A 14,060-nucleotide genomic window follows, 5' to 3' on the forward strand; every position below is an offset into this window, starting at 1 on the left:
ATCACGAGGTCAGGAGATCGAGACCATCCTGGCTAACACGGTGAAACCCCGTCTCTACTAAAAAATACAAAAAAACTAGCCGGGCGAGGTGGCAGGCGCCTGTAGTCCCAGCTACTCGGGAGGCTGAGGCAGGAGAATGGCGTGAACCCGGGAGGCAGAGCTTGCAGTGAGCTGAGATCCGGCCACTGAACTCCAGCCTGGGCGACAGAGCGAGACTCCGTCTCAAAAAAAAAAAAAAAAAAAGAAAAAAAAAAGAAAATAAGTGGTGAGAGTGGGCTTTCTTACCTTATTCTTAGATCTTAGAGGAAAAACTTTCAACTTTTCAACATTGAGTATGATGTTAACTATGGATTTGTCATATATATGTCCTTTGTTGTGTTAAGGTACATTCCTTCTATACAGAATCTGTTGAGAGTTTTTTCATGAAAGAGTGTTGACATTTATCAAGTGCATTTTCTACATCTTTTGCGATGATCATATAGTTTTATATTCTTCATTCTGTTAATGTGGTATATCATATTCATTGGTTTTATATGTTGAACCATCCTTGCATCTCATTTATGAATCCCCTTTAATCATGGTGTATAATTCTTTTAATGTGTTGTTGAATTTGGTTTGCTAGTATTTTGTTAAGGGTTTTTTTTGTCTGTGTTCATCAGAGATATTGACCTGTAGTTTTCTTTTCTTGTAGTGTTCTTTTCTGGCTTTGTTATCAGAGTCATAATGGCCTTGTTCTTGGCCTTGTTCAGTGTTTTCTATGTAAAACAAGTTTGGAAAAATTCCCTCCACTTTGAATGTTTGGAAGAGTTTGAAAAGGATTGGAATTCTCAATCCTTCTTTAAATGTTCTTTAAATGTTGGTTAGAATTAAGCTATGAAGCCATCTTGTCCTGGGCTTTTCTTTGGTGGGAGACTTTATTAAGAACATTTAATATCCTTACTCTTTATTGATCTGCTCAGACTTTCTATTTCTTCATGATTCAAGTTTGGTAAGTTGTGTCTGTATAGAAATTTATCCATTTCTTCTGGGTTATATAATTCGTTGGTGTATAATTGCTCATAGTAACTTATGATTCTTTGCATTGCTGTGTTATCTCTTTGCATTGCTGTGTTATCAGTTGTAATATCTCCTTTTATTTCTGATTCATTTGAGTCTTCTCTCTCCTTTTCTTAGTCTAACGGTTTGTCAATTTTATTTCCCCAAAAAAAACCTCAGTTTTGCTGATTTTTTCCTATTGTTTTTCTAGTCTCTATTTCATTTATTTCTTGCTCTGATCTTTGTTGATTTCTTCCTTCTGCTAATTTTGGGCTTAATTTGTTCTTCTTTTTCTAGTTCCTTAAGGTGTAATATTAGATTATTTGAGAGCTTTGTTTTTTGATACATTTATTGCTATAAATTTCCCTCTTAGAATTGCTTTTGCTGCATCCCATAAATGTTGTCATATTTTGTTTTCATTTTTGTTTGTCTCAAGGTATTATTTAATTATCCTTTTAATTTCTTCTTTGTCTCATTGGTTGTTCAGCAGCACGTTTCTTAATTTCCACGTTTGTGAATTTTCCAAAATTTCTCTTGTTTATTGATACCTAGTTTCATGCCATTGGAATCAGAAGATACTTGATATGATTCCAGTCTCCTTAAATTTGTTAAGACTTATTTTATGGTCTAACATAATCTATCCTGAAGAATGTTCTGTGTGCGCGAGAGAAGAACGTGTACTCTGTTGCTGTAGGATAGAATGTTCTGTTATGTCTATGAGATCTGTTTGGTCTAAACCAAGCTTGTCCAACTCATGGCCCCTGAGCCGCATGCAGCCCAGAATGGGTTTGAATGTGGCTCAACACAAATTCATAAACTTTCTTAAAACATTATGAGATTTTTTTTTTTTTTGACAAAATTTAAAGCTCATCAGCTGTTGTTAGTGTTAATGTATTTTATGTGTGGCCCAAGACAATTCTTCTTCCAGTGTGGCCCAGGGAAGGCAAAAGTTTGGACACCCCTGGTCTAAAGTGTAATTCGAGATGTTTCCTCATTGATTTTCCTTATTGATTTTATATCTAAATGTTAGAATTGTATCTAAATGTTTTCCTTATTGATTTTATATCTAAATGATCTGTACAATGTTGAGAGCCTGGTACCGAAATCCCTCACTCAGTCTGTCTGTCCCTTCAGATCATTTAATAGTTGCTTTATTATTTAGTTGCTCCAATGTTGGGTGCATGTATTCTTACAATTGCAGATTGACCCCTTTATCATTATATAGTGATCTTCTTTGCTTCCTTTTACAGTTTTTGACTTAAAGTCTGTTGTCTGATACGAGTATAGCTACCCCTGCTTTCTTGGTTTGCTTTCCTGTGGAATATATTTTTCCATCTCTTTACTTTCAGTCTATGTGTGTGCTTTACCTTAGAGTGAGCCTCATGTAAGCAGCATACAGTTTTTGATTCATTCACCCACTCTGTCTTTTGATTAGAGAATTTACTCTATTTACATTCAAGGTAATTGCTGATAGGCAAGGACTTGCTACTGCTATTTTGTAATTGTTCTGTAGATCCTTTCTTTCTCCCTCTGTTGCCTTCTTTGTGGTTTGATGGTTTTCTGTGATGGTATGCTTTGAATCCTTTTCATGTTTTGTGCAAATTCTGTAGGTTTTTGCTTTGTGGTTACTCTGAGGTTTACATAAAACATCTTATACTTAGGCTATTTTAAGCTGATAATAACTTTAATCACATGCAAAAACTACACTTTTACTCCCCTCTTCCACATTTTATGATTTTGATTTCAAAATTTACGTCTTTTTCTAATTTATATCGTGTAACTATAGTTGTTTTTAACAGTTTTGTCTTTTAACCCTCATATTAGAGATAAAATTGCTTTACATACCACCATTAAGGTACTAGAGTATTCCGAATATGATTATGTATTACTTATACCATTGAGTTTTATAATTGCATGTGTTTTATGGTATTAATTAGTGACCTTTTACTTCAGCTTAAAGAATGTATTTTAGCAATTCTTGTAAGATAGGCCTACTGATGATGAACTCCCTTAGCATTTGTCTGGGAAAGTTTTTATTTCTCCCTCATTTCTGAAGGGCAGTTTTGCTAGATAAAGTATTCTTGGCTGACAGGTTATTTTTGTTGAGAAGTCCACTGTTAGTCATATTGGGGCTCCCTAGTGTGTGATGTTTACTATCTCTTGCTGCTTTGAATTTTAACAATTATCTTTGAATTTTAACGGTTCGGTTATGTCGTGTCTTGGTGAACTTCTCTTTAGGTTAAATTGGATTGGAGACCTCTGAGCTTCCTGTACCTGAATGTTGGTGTCTTTCCCTAGATTTGGAGAATTTTCAGCCATTATTTTCTTAAATATGCTTTCTGGCCATTTTTCTCTCTCTTTTTCTTCAGGCACTCCTGTTTCTCAGGTGGTGTCTCATAATACCTGTAGGCGTTGTTCATTCTTTTTCATTCTTTATTTCCTCTTCTGACTGGATAATTTTAAATGTTCTCTTTTCAGGCTCACTAATTCCTCTGCTTGATCAAGTATACTATTGAAGTATTTTATTGAATTTTTCAGTTTAAATACTGTATTTTTTTATCTATAAGATATCTATTTGATTTTAAAAATTTGTTTCTATTTCTTTGTCAAACTTACTGTTTTGTTTGTTGTTTTCCAGATTTCATTTAATTTTTTATCTGTATTGTCTTGTAGTTCCCTGAACATTTTAAAGAGAGGATTATTCTCAATTCTTTGTCTCTGATTTCATAGGTCTCATTTCTTTAGAGTCCATTATTGGTGCTTTATTACTTTCTTTTAGTGGTGTCATTTTTCTGATTCTTCATAATCCTTGTATCCTTGCATTGGTGTCCGTGCACTTGAAGAAGTGGCCACCTCTTCCAACTTTTGCAGGTTTCTGCCCTACCCCCCTCTCACCTGAGGTGAAGGGGATAGACCTTCACTGTTTAGCCTGCAATTCTGGATTAGCCATCTGGTAGTGACCATAGGCAGGCAGACCTTGTTGTTGGGTGCTCTAGCTGGGCTGCTACCTGTGCTTTGAGGTCAGTGGAGCTATTGGCTGTGCTCCATGGCCTTGTGAAACCAATGGCTATGCTCCATCAACCAGTGAGGCCACTGACTGGGTTCCAAGGTCAGGTGGAGCTGCCGGCTGGGCTCTGCAATCACCTTTGCTTGGGCAGGGTTGCAGGCTATATTCCCTGACTGAGTGCTACTGCTGTTTAGAATCTAATTGGGTAGGGTTGCAGGCTGGGCTTCAATGGTGCTGGGTTTGCTGCCCAGCCACTCGTGACAGGCAGGGCCAGAGATTACTCCACGGTATGCAGTCACAGGTTTGCCTCCCTGCCTGGGCCTGGGCAGAACCTCAGACTGGACTCCAAAGCAGAGTGGAGTCACTGCTTAACTGCTAAGATTGAGCAGGGCCAGTTACTGTGTTCTGCAGATATGCAGGCATGCAAGTTTGCCTCCTGGCCTCAGGAAACTATATGTACAGCTGTGAAGTTAGGTAGGGTCACTAGAGTCTGGCAGGGCCAGATGCGGACCTCCACAGATTTATGCTAATGCGCACTTGCTTCTGGGTCCGGGGAAGCCATAAGCAGAGTACTGAGGCTGGGTGGGGTTACCACTCGCCCTCTCAGTTCTTATGGGACCAGATGCTCTCTTCTACACTTAGGTGCCACCGCATACTTGCCTGCTGGCCTAGGAAAACTTTAAGCAGAGAATTGAGACTCTGCTTAAGGGTTGGGGAAGGCTTGGGTGTGATAGTGGTAGGGACTTGGTTTGGCCCTGCCAAACCTGTCAACTGTGCTTTCTGCAAAGCAGTGCTTTTGACTGGTCTCTCTGGTCTGGTGCTTCCATTGGCAGGAATGCAGAGTCATTGTCAAGATCTGTGCTGTAGCCACTATGAGCCCCATCCCCTTCTTTGTTTTTTGCTAACCCCGGATGGTCTAGCCCTGTAGGAACACGTGGGGTAATGCACAAGTGGGCTTCCTGAGAAGCATCCCGGAGTGCTGAGTCAGTTGAGTGTTCACCTCCAGCTTTCTTTTTCTGCGGTAGAAACTGTAGGCCCAGGGGACTCCTCCTGTGTGGTACTTAACTGGCTTGGAAAGAGGTGAAACTATTCCTTTTAACTGTGCCCAGCCTTCACTGATTTTTGAGACCATATATGATTCAATTTAAATAGACTAAACTCTTATTATAAAATAGGCTGGGCGTGGTGGTGGCTTATGCCTGTAATCTCAGCACTTTGGGAGGCCGAGGAGGGCAGATCACAAGGTCAGGAGATCGAGACCATCCTGGCTAACACGGTGAAACCCCTCTCTACTAAAAAATGCAAAAAAATTAGCCAGGAGTTGTGGCGGGTGCCTGTAGTCCCAGGTACTTGGGAGGCTGAGGCAGGAGAAAGGCATGAACCCAGGAGGTGGAGCTTGCAGTGAGCCGAGATCACGCCACTGCACTCCAGCCTGGATGACAGAGCAAGACTCTGTCTCAAAAAAAAAAAAAAAAAGGCTTTAATAGGACTACTGATAAAGGTTGCCATCAAACAAACACCCACTTAGACTGAAACCACGCTAAGTACTTTACCTTTATACCTTATTATTTTATCTTATTTAATCTTCACTGTAGTTCAGAAATATCTTCATTTTACAGGTGAGGGACTTGAGATTCAGAAAGGTTAAAGACTTGCCCAAGGTCACAGCTAATGATGGCACTGGGATTTGATTCCATTTCTAACTTCAAACCTTGTGTGGTTTTCCTTATACACCCTTCCAGTACCTAGCTGTTGCTTATACCTATTATGCCAGATAATTATCTCTAACTATCCTTTTTTTCTAATATTGTACCCCCCCCACACACACATACACACACAAACATATATAATGGAGGGAAATAATTTCTAACAGAATTCATAACAAATGAATAGTGTGTTTCCCTTTGTATCTTAGCCTACCTTTGTTAGGCCGGTTTTTTACTCTAGGGCTCAATTTGTAGTGCTGCTCAAGAATAAACCCTCTTGGCTGGTGGTGGCTCATGCCTGTAATCCCAGCACTTTGGGAGGCTCAGGCGGGCAGATCACTTGAGGCCAGGAGTTCAAGACCAACCTGGCCAACATCGTGAAACCCTGTCTCTACTAAAAATACAAAAATTAGCGTGGTATGGTGATGGCGCACATGTAATCCCAGCTACTCGGGAGGCTGAGGCGAGAGGATCACTTGAACCTGGGAGGCAGAAGTTGCAATGAGCTGAGATCATGTCACTGCACTCCAGCCTGGGTGACAGAATGGGACTCCATCTCAATAAAACAAAAGAAAAGAATAAAATATCTCCATACCTTAAAAAGAAATTCTGAGCCTCTATTTTTAGACAGTGATAGATTTGATACAGACCAACATATTTTATCATTGTTATTTTAATTATATGCTCTTGCCAAAGCACATTCTGTGATTTTGTGCTTCTAGTCGCTTGTTTTCATATTGAGAACCGGACACTTCTCTCAAATCCCTTTTTTAAAGATGGAGGTATAGATAAGTGAATTAAAGAAACAGGTAAAAATAATAATAATTAGTGTTCTAAATTCTTCTTAACAGAACTTTACAGACTAGCATGGCAAAGCTTCTCTCTGATCTTAGTGTGGACAGTGCTCGCTGCAAGCCTGGGAATAATCTTACCAGATCACTCTTGAACATTCACGATAAACAACTTCAATATGACCCAGCTCCTGCTCACACTTCCATAATGAGTTATCTAAATAAGTTAGAAACAAATTACAGTTTTACACATTCAGAGCCACAGTCTACAATTAAAAATGAGGAAACCATAGAGCCAGACAAACCCTATGAAAATGTTCTGTCCTCCAGAAGCCCTCAAAATAGTAACACTAGGGGCACGGAGGAAGTATCTGCACCTGGAATTATTTCTGCCCTTTCAAAACAAGATTCTGATGAAGGGAGCGAAACTATGGCTTTAATAGAAGATGAGCATAATTTGGATAATACAATTTACATTCCTTTTGCTAGAAGCACTTCTGAAAAGAAATCACCACTTTCTAAGAGACTGTCCCCTCAGCCACAGATAAGAGCAGCTACAACACAGCTAGTTAGCAACAGTGGACTTGCTGTCTCTGGAAAAGAAAATAAACTGTGTACACCTGTAGTCTGTTCCTCTTCAACAAAGGAAGCAGAAGATGCACCTGAAAAACTTTCCAGAGCATCTGATATGAAGGACACACAGCTCCTCAATAAAATAAAGGAAGTAATTGGTAAGATCCCTGCTGCCACCAAGGAGCCAGAGGAACAAACTGCATGTCATGGCCCATCAGGTTGTCTTAGCAACAGCCTTCAAGTGAAAGGCAATACTGTCTGTGACGGTAGTGTTTTCACTTCTGACTTGATGTCTGACTGGAGCATCTCTTCATTTTCAACGTTCACTTCTCGTGATGAACAAGACTTCAGAAATGGCCTTGCGGCATTAGATGCCAACATAGCTAGACTCCAGAAGTCTTTAAGGACTGGTCTTCTGGAGAAATGAATTCAGAAGAAAACTCATCGAGTGCTTCTTTTTAAAACTAGAACTTGACTATATTGAATGTGTATTTTTCTTTAGTGAAATGATGTTTTATATTATTAATTATGTGTGAAGTAATACATTGTACAAGTACTAATTGTATTGTTGGGATATATTGACACTGAGGAGCTTATAAAAAGTCATCTTAAGAAGTTGACAATTGCTACAAGAAGAAAGTTGTAGATAACTAGGAAATTACTGTGAGTAATGTTTTATTTCAGTACTTAGCAATTAGAGTTCTTTTATTAAGATGTATCTGCTGGATTAAGGGTACAGGTTGAAATAGTTCTGTGGTTGTCCTAAAAGATAATGGGAAAAGAATCTCTGGATGTAAGTTTTTCTGTTGAAACTGGAGGTGTTTTTTTTGGTTTTTTTTTTTTGTTGTTGTTTTCTGTTTCAGTATACTTTTTTTTTTTTTAATAGCAATGTGTTTTTATTAAACATGCTATGTGCCACAGGCTAGTGTTGTTGGTGAGATATATAAACATTTATTTAAAGAGAAAAGTTACCAGTATCTACACCTCTTAAAAAGCATTGATTGGTCTAAAAAATATATAGATAACATCCTAAGTTAACATATGGCTTCTTAAAACTTGGGCACTTTTATTTGTTTTTATTCCAAATTCATGTTTTAAGGCCTTTAAAGAATAGTCAGACTGATAAGTGCTAACAGATAAGCTATAGTTTGGGAAATTTGTGGGTTTTTTTAAAATAAGAAATGTTTATTTTTGTCCTTATATTTAAACATGATGGTATTTGTAAATCTTGGCATTGATTGTAATTCTACCTTTTTGGAACAACTTTTTTTCCAGCATGTTAGCTGATAATATTCTCTATTTTATAAATAATATGAAGTAGATTGATCTCTCTGCTTCTCTATACCACGACTTCTTAGCTCAGTATCATCTCCCTTCATGTAAGCAGCACATTTTAACTCTTAGGAAGCTGAATGTTGTGTTATCACTAATACTTTGTACAGGTCACCTGCCTACTCTAATTGTCTTTAGTACTTGGACAGGCTTTATCATTAAAGAGTGTTCTCCTAGGCCCAGAACCTGCTCGTGTTTTTTTTGTTTGTTTCGGTTTTTTTTTTTTTTTTAGGTGTTAGTGCTATAGCGTTTGAAGGACCCAGCTGTAGTCTCTTTGATATGTTCAGATTTTCCAGATAGAGATTTAAGTCTAAAAATTTATTAAGTGAATTCTAAACTATTTCACACAAGAGTCCATTAGCATCTTTAATTTTCTTTAGTATTCATGAATTAATTTATTGGCATCTTATTTTGAGGTAATAGGCCACAACTCTTTAACAAATAAGTTCAGAAATAATAATAAGAAAATTGTGTCATCTGTCTACTCTCAAATATTTAACTTATTCATATGCAAAAGTAGAATCTTAAGATTACATGGTAATACAAGAAGATAGTCCTATTTGGCCCTTAACGTGGAACAGGCATCCTTATATGCAAAGGAAATTTATAAACCCTTGTGGGTTTAATTAATTAGTGATTGTTATAATCAAATTAATAGTTTAAGAAGCAAATGAGACTAGAAATTTCTTCAGGGACCTTCAGCAGACGATTAGTATTTGATGTAAGACATGCACATGAAATAGAAACATGAATTTGGTTAAATTTCAAGGTGGAATATGAACCTAGCACAATGGATGGAGTAGATAGTGAGTTTTATAGAACTTTAGAACAGAAGGAAGCCAAGAGCAGAAGAGGACCTAGAAGAGACAACTTCATTTGGAAGAATACATAGGATTTGGGTAATCCTGTGAACAGCCTTAAATGTTTCCCCCTTAGAAAGTCAGTATCATCAAAATGTGGGGATTGAATTTAGTATATTAGGATGGTGGTAGACCAACCTGACTGAAACAGAGGTGGCGATGGGGTGGTAATAATAAGTGAAAAACACACAATTAGAAGATTTGGATCAGTTGTGTGATGTCTTCAGCTCCAGGCTGAGGAGTATCCATTAAACATTAAGTCATTGGAGTATTTGGGTATCTGGTGGTGGTGGTTTTTGTTTTTTGTTTTCAATTGAGGATTAACAGGTGAAGTTGGGTATTTTTTTTTTTTTTTTTTTTTTTTTGAGACGGAGTCTTGCTCTGTCACCCAGGCTGGAGTGCAGTGGCCGTATCTCAGCTCACTGCAAGCTCCACCTCCCAAGGTTACGCCATTCTCCTGCCTCAGCCTCCCGAGTAGCTGGGACTACAGGCGCCCGCCATGTTGCCCGGCTAGTTTTTTGTATTTTTTAGTAGAGACGGGGTTTCACCGTGTTCGCCAGGATGGTCTTGATCTCCTGACCTCGTGATCCACCCGTCTCGGCCTCCCAAAGTGCTGGAATTACAGGCTTGAGCCACCGCGAAGTTGGGTATTCTTAAAATGTCATAGAGTGATAGTAAATAGGAAGGATTAGAGGAGGGAGAGACTGGAGACCATTTAGAAAACTGTTGCAGTAGTTCAGACATAATCCTGTGGCAATAGAAGTGAAAAAGGAGAGGCAAATTGAAAATTTTTCAATCAGCTGGGTGACTTAATAGGAATTAAAGAGGACAGAAAAATCAAAGATGACTCCAAGGTTTTCAGTTTAATCAGTTTGAGACACACTAAGCAGTGTCTAAAATGAAAAGTTAAGTTCCAAATTGTCTTCATTAGAATAAAAAGGGGAGGAGAGTGTCCATTCTCAGTCGTCTTTAGATCATCTCAGCAGGAGTCAGCATTACTGCCCCATCATAGTCTCCAAAAGGTCAGGCTGGTCCCAGATCCCAGCCCTCTCAGCCTTTTCAGATGTCCTAGAGTGCACAAAGCGTATTAGTAGATCTCCAGAGTATCTGCTAACCTCTGACACACTGAAATTCATGTCTCCTGATAGGTATTGAGCATGGAATGAGAACCATCCTATGGCATTTTGTCACTATTTTACTGTCTTTGATCTGTGGAGGTAATGTACAACCTTTTACAATGAATTTAGTATTTGTGAACACCATTGAAGATAAAAGGTAGAATCTGATGCTATTGGACCAACTGTAGAGATCCTAGGGACAGGGCTAAAGAACCAAAGAAGTACTTAGCACATGTTCTTCCCTTATTCCCACCACCCCTGGAGTTTAGTAAATCATAAACCTTTGCTTTTCACTAATGGTGGCATTTTACTTGTCAAGTGCCTTAAAAGTGATAAAGGCCTGCTCCAACTACATGGAAAGTAGGGCAGCATTGTAAAACCTGCTTAGGTAAAAAGGGCGTGCAGCTTCATCACAGCTGACCAGGTAGGTATCTAGTGCTCACATTCCCTCAGCTAAAGACTCATTCACTCAATGAATGAAATGAAAGCTCTAATGTGTGCCAGTTACGTATTATAGGCTCTGAGAAGACAGCAATAAACAAGACAGACATTCTGTCTTTAAAGAGCTTATGATACAGTGGGACACAAGCCAAGTCCCACTGGACTTCAGTCATGTAGTAAGTTCTGTGAAGAAAATAAAGCAAGGTAAGGGAACAAAGAGTGATAACATTGGCTTAAGTTTTACCTACTAGGGTAACAGGCCCCTTCTCAAAAATAATATTTAAGGGTCCAGAATTTAAGCAACCACTAGGGAAAGTTGGGTTTGATTTGTAAGTTAACAGTCCCTTAATCATTTTTCAAATGTTAGTTCTAGACTTCCTTCTGCTCAGAATTGCTTAAACATGTGGATTCTAAGACTATAGCATGCCTTAACACACACACACTACAAAGCCCCTTAACTTTTCTGGATGTATTAATATTAGCACTTGTAGAGAACTGGTCACTATTTAAAGCTGTTGTCTTGAGCTAACCCTCCCATAGAATTACCAGAGATGATAAGATCTTAGATTTCTGAAGGGTTTAAAAGTTAACTTTTTGAAAGGACTATAGAAATAACCTTACTGTTACACCCAAAGAAAAGAACTGTTCTACGGTGATACTACTAGATACCTACTACTAGAAGATTCCAAGCACACCAGGGGTATTCCTTTTGCCTGGACTGCCTTTTGCCCAAGCTCTTCCTGACAAATTTTTTTTTATTCTTGAAATCCACAGTACTACTTCTGTACCTTGTATATACTTCTAGTGATGCCTTTATCAGTTTACATATCAGCCTTTCCTACCCTCTACTCTTCTTGAGGACAGGGACCAGGATTGATTCATTTTCAACTGCCCTCATGACCCTTGGTGACTATCATATAGTTTGTACTTAATAACTGTTGTTGGACCTAACTAAATCTCTGCAGATGATCACCTAGGCATAACTTGATTTTCTGTTGGTGTTAAGTTCATGAAACAGCTTGCTAATAGCTTTATTACACACGTCTAAGTTCCTAGCATTAGCCTCCCTGTGCCTTTTATTCTTTATTCAGTTACTAAGTTCTGAAACCAAATTCACTTACTGGCAAACATTTGCACACTGCTGCTTGTGCTGTGGAGAAGCCATAGATTCTTAAATATTTAGGATAGAAACTTCTTTTTAACCATGACACTGGTGCAGAGTAATCTATCCCACCAGCCTGCCTCACTAGTTTTTGGGAGGGATGAATGTCAGCAAAGCACTGGAAAACTGCAGGGCACTGTACAGTCTGACTTAGGACAATATTTAAAGAGTCTTCACCATCCTGCTTACCCTCTTCTGATGTCCGCCAGTTTGTCAGTGAGTCCCTTAAAATGTAAATCCAGAAATTAACTTCAGATGTGATCTGATCCAGGTAGACAACAGTTAGATTGTCATTTTCCTATAATCTTATAGTAGTTTTAAAGTGGACAAAGCTTGAGTTGGCTATCTTAGCCATCACGCTGCAGGTCACATTAGGGCTGTAGTTAGTTTCCCGATAATATTCACACTGTCATTCTTGGTGTTGAGTGGTACCATGTTAGGGCAGCTGGGGCAGGAAGTCATGGGAGGCTGTTTCCATCTAGCTAGACATGAGCATTTCCTCGAAGACTAAGACTAACTAGTTAAGTGGTCTCAGCTGCTTCTAAAAGAAGAGCTCAAGTTTACCACAAACTCAGTGCTTGCTCTCCTTGAAGTCAGGTCTGCTTTTAGAGACCATGAATAATGAAATATGAAAACTACCATGTGGAAACTGAAACCAGACATATTTAAAGAAACTTGCTCAAGGCTGCACATCTAACACCTTAACCAGATGTTGTGATTCTCAGTTGCCTTTCTTCATTATGTTGTCTCCCTGATGACAGCTCAGTCTCATGACCACTTGAACCTTTGGGGCTCCAAATCTGTCACCAGAACCTAGCTCTATGCCATTCTGTCTCTACTAGCATGGTCTAATAATAAGGAATTCCCTCTGGGATTTATTATAAGGATTAAATAAAATTACATGTGAAAATGTTTTGCAAACTACAAACATTAAGTGGATGATAATGATTACTAATTACATGTAGTTGGTCTACGTGTATGTATGTGTGTGTACTATAATAGACACTTAAGGTTTTACTTTTGCTTTATTAAAGGTACACAGTGTTCTTAAAATCTGTTTAGCATGTGGCATAATGCTAGTAAAACAATTTCCCCACCTGTCACTTGGCCAATTCCACCAAAGTCATTACTAAAACTTGTTTTAAAGTAGATGGGTTTTTCTCCCATCAACACTGGCATTCAAAGTGAGCTCTGACATTTCCAGGACCCCAGCATTATCTTCTGCTCAGCCCAAGGGTAAGAGGGCTCATTTCTCCACAGAAATCTCAAAAAGACATGGAGAAGAACACAAACTGTCCAAGAGGAAAACTCAGTCCCTTTTGGCGCAAGAGACTTACGTTTGTTCAAATCTATAACAAGAAATGTTGTCAGCCGCTCAGTAGGGAGCACACGGCCAAGGTACATATTTTCATACCACCATCCTTTCCAGATTATTTTGCACTTGGCTGTGAACTCTAGGCCCAGAGTGGGGTAAGAGACCAGATTCAAATATTTTAAAAATAAGGAGCTCCAAAACAAGCAGAACAGACCGTCTTGGAGGGTAGTAGTTTGTTTGAGGTTTGGCAAGAAGAAAGTAGTAAAGGAAAAATAATTTTCAAACCCAGAGTCTCAATGGATTAAGATAAAATTAATCTTTTCTCTTTTTTTTTTTAGGTCAATCAATATGATTAGACTTGCCATCTTAGGATAGGGAGATGGAGCAATTGAAGATGAAACAAAAACTAGAGCAAATCAGTAAATCACATTTGAAAAAAATAGGTCTTCACTATTTAGAGCAGTGAGCTATATTCTAACATCATCTTTCCCCAACACAAAGCTTGTAATCATCGTTTCACTAGAGACTCAGTCCACCATCACCATCTCTTCCCTCCCCATATCCCAACCAGTCTACAAATCTGTCTGGTCAGATTTTTTAAATAATGACGACAAAACACTTAAAGCAACTTCTGTCAACTCCTAACATACCCAGAAAGGGTATGAGAATTTTAATTATAGTTTTGTATTATGTCTTTGGCCAAAATTGGAGAAAATGCCA

General features: G+C 38.5%; 1 protein-coding gene across 11 annotated transcripts in view; it reads left to right on the top strand.

Annotated features, from left to right (window-relative positions):
• Nucleotides 1–14,060, top strand: part of CCDC14 (coiled-coil domain containing 14) — a 72,409-nt gene that overhangs the window by 46,202 nt on the left and 12,147 nt on the right. For 5 of the 11 annotated variants that reach the window (XM_045385530.3, XM_005547946.5, XM_045385526.3 and 2 more), the window contains one exon: nucleotides 6,600–8,629. The exons of 4 other annotated variants lie outside the window; for them this stretch is intronic. In XM_045385530.3, coding sequence (XP_045241465.2) covers nucleotides 6,600–6,694 — 95 coding nt within the window. In that variant the 3' untranslated portion in view covers nucleotides 6,695–8,629. Of the gene's footprint in view, nucleotides 1–6,599; nucleotides 8,630–10,452; nucleotides 10,475–14,060 lie in introns of those variants that run through there. 2 more of the 11 variants (XM_045385531.2, XM_065539123.2) reach the window with 2 other exon arrangements.

The sequence above is a fragment of the Macaca fascicularis genome, chromosome 2, assembly GCF_037993035.2.
Source record: "Macaca fascicularis isolate 582-1 chromosome 2, T2T-MFA8v1.1".
In the NCBI taxonomy this organism is placed as follows: domain Eukaryota; kingdom Metazoa; phylum Chordata; class Mammalia; order Primates; family Cercopithecidae; genus Macaca; species Macaca fascicularis.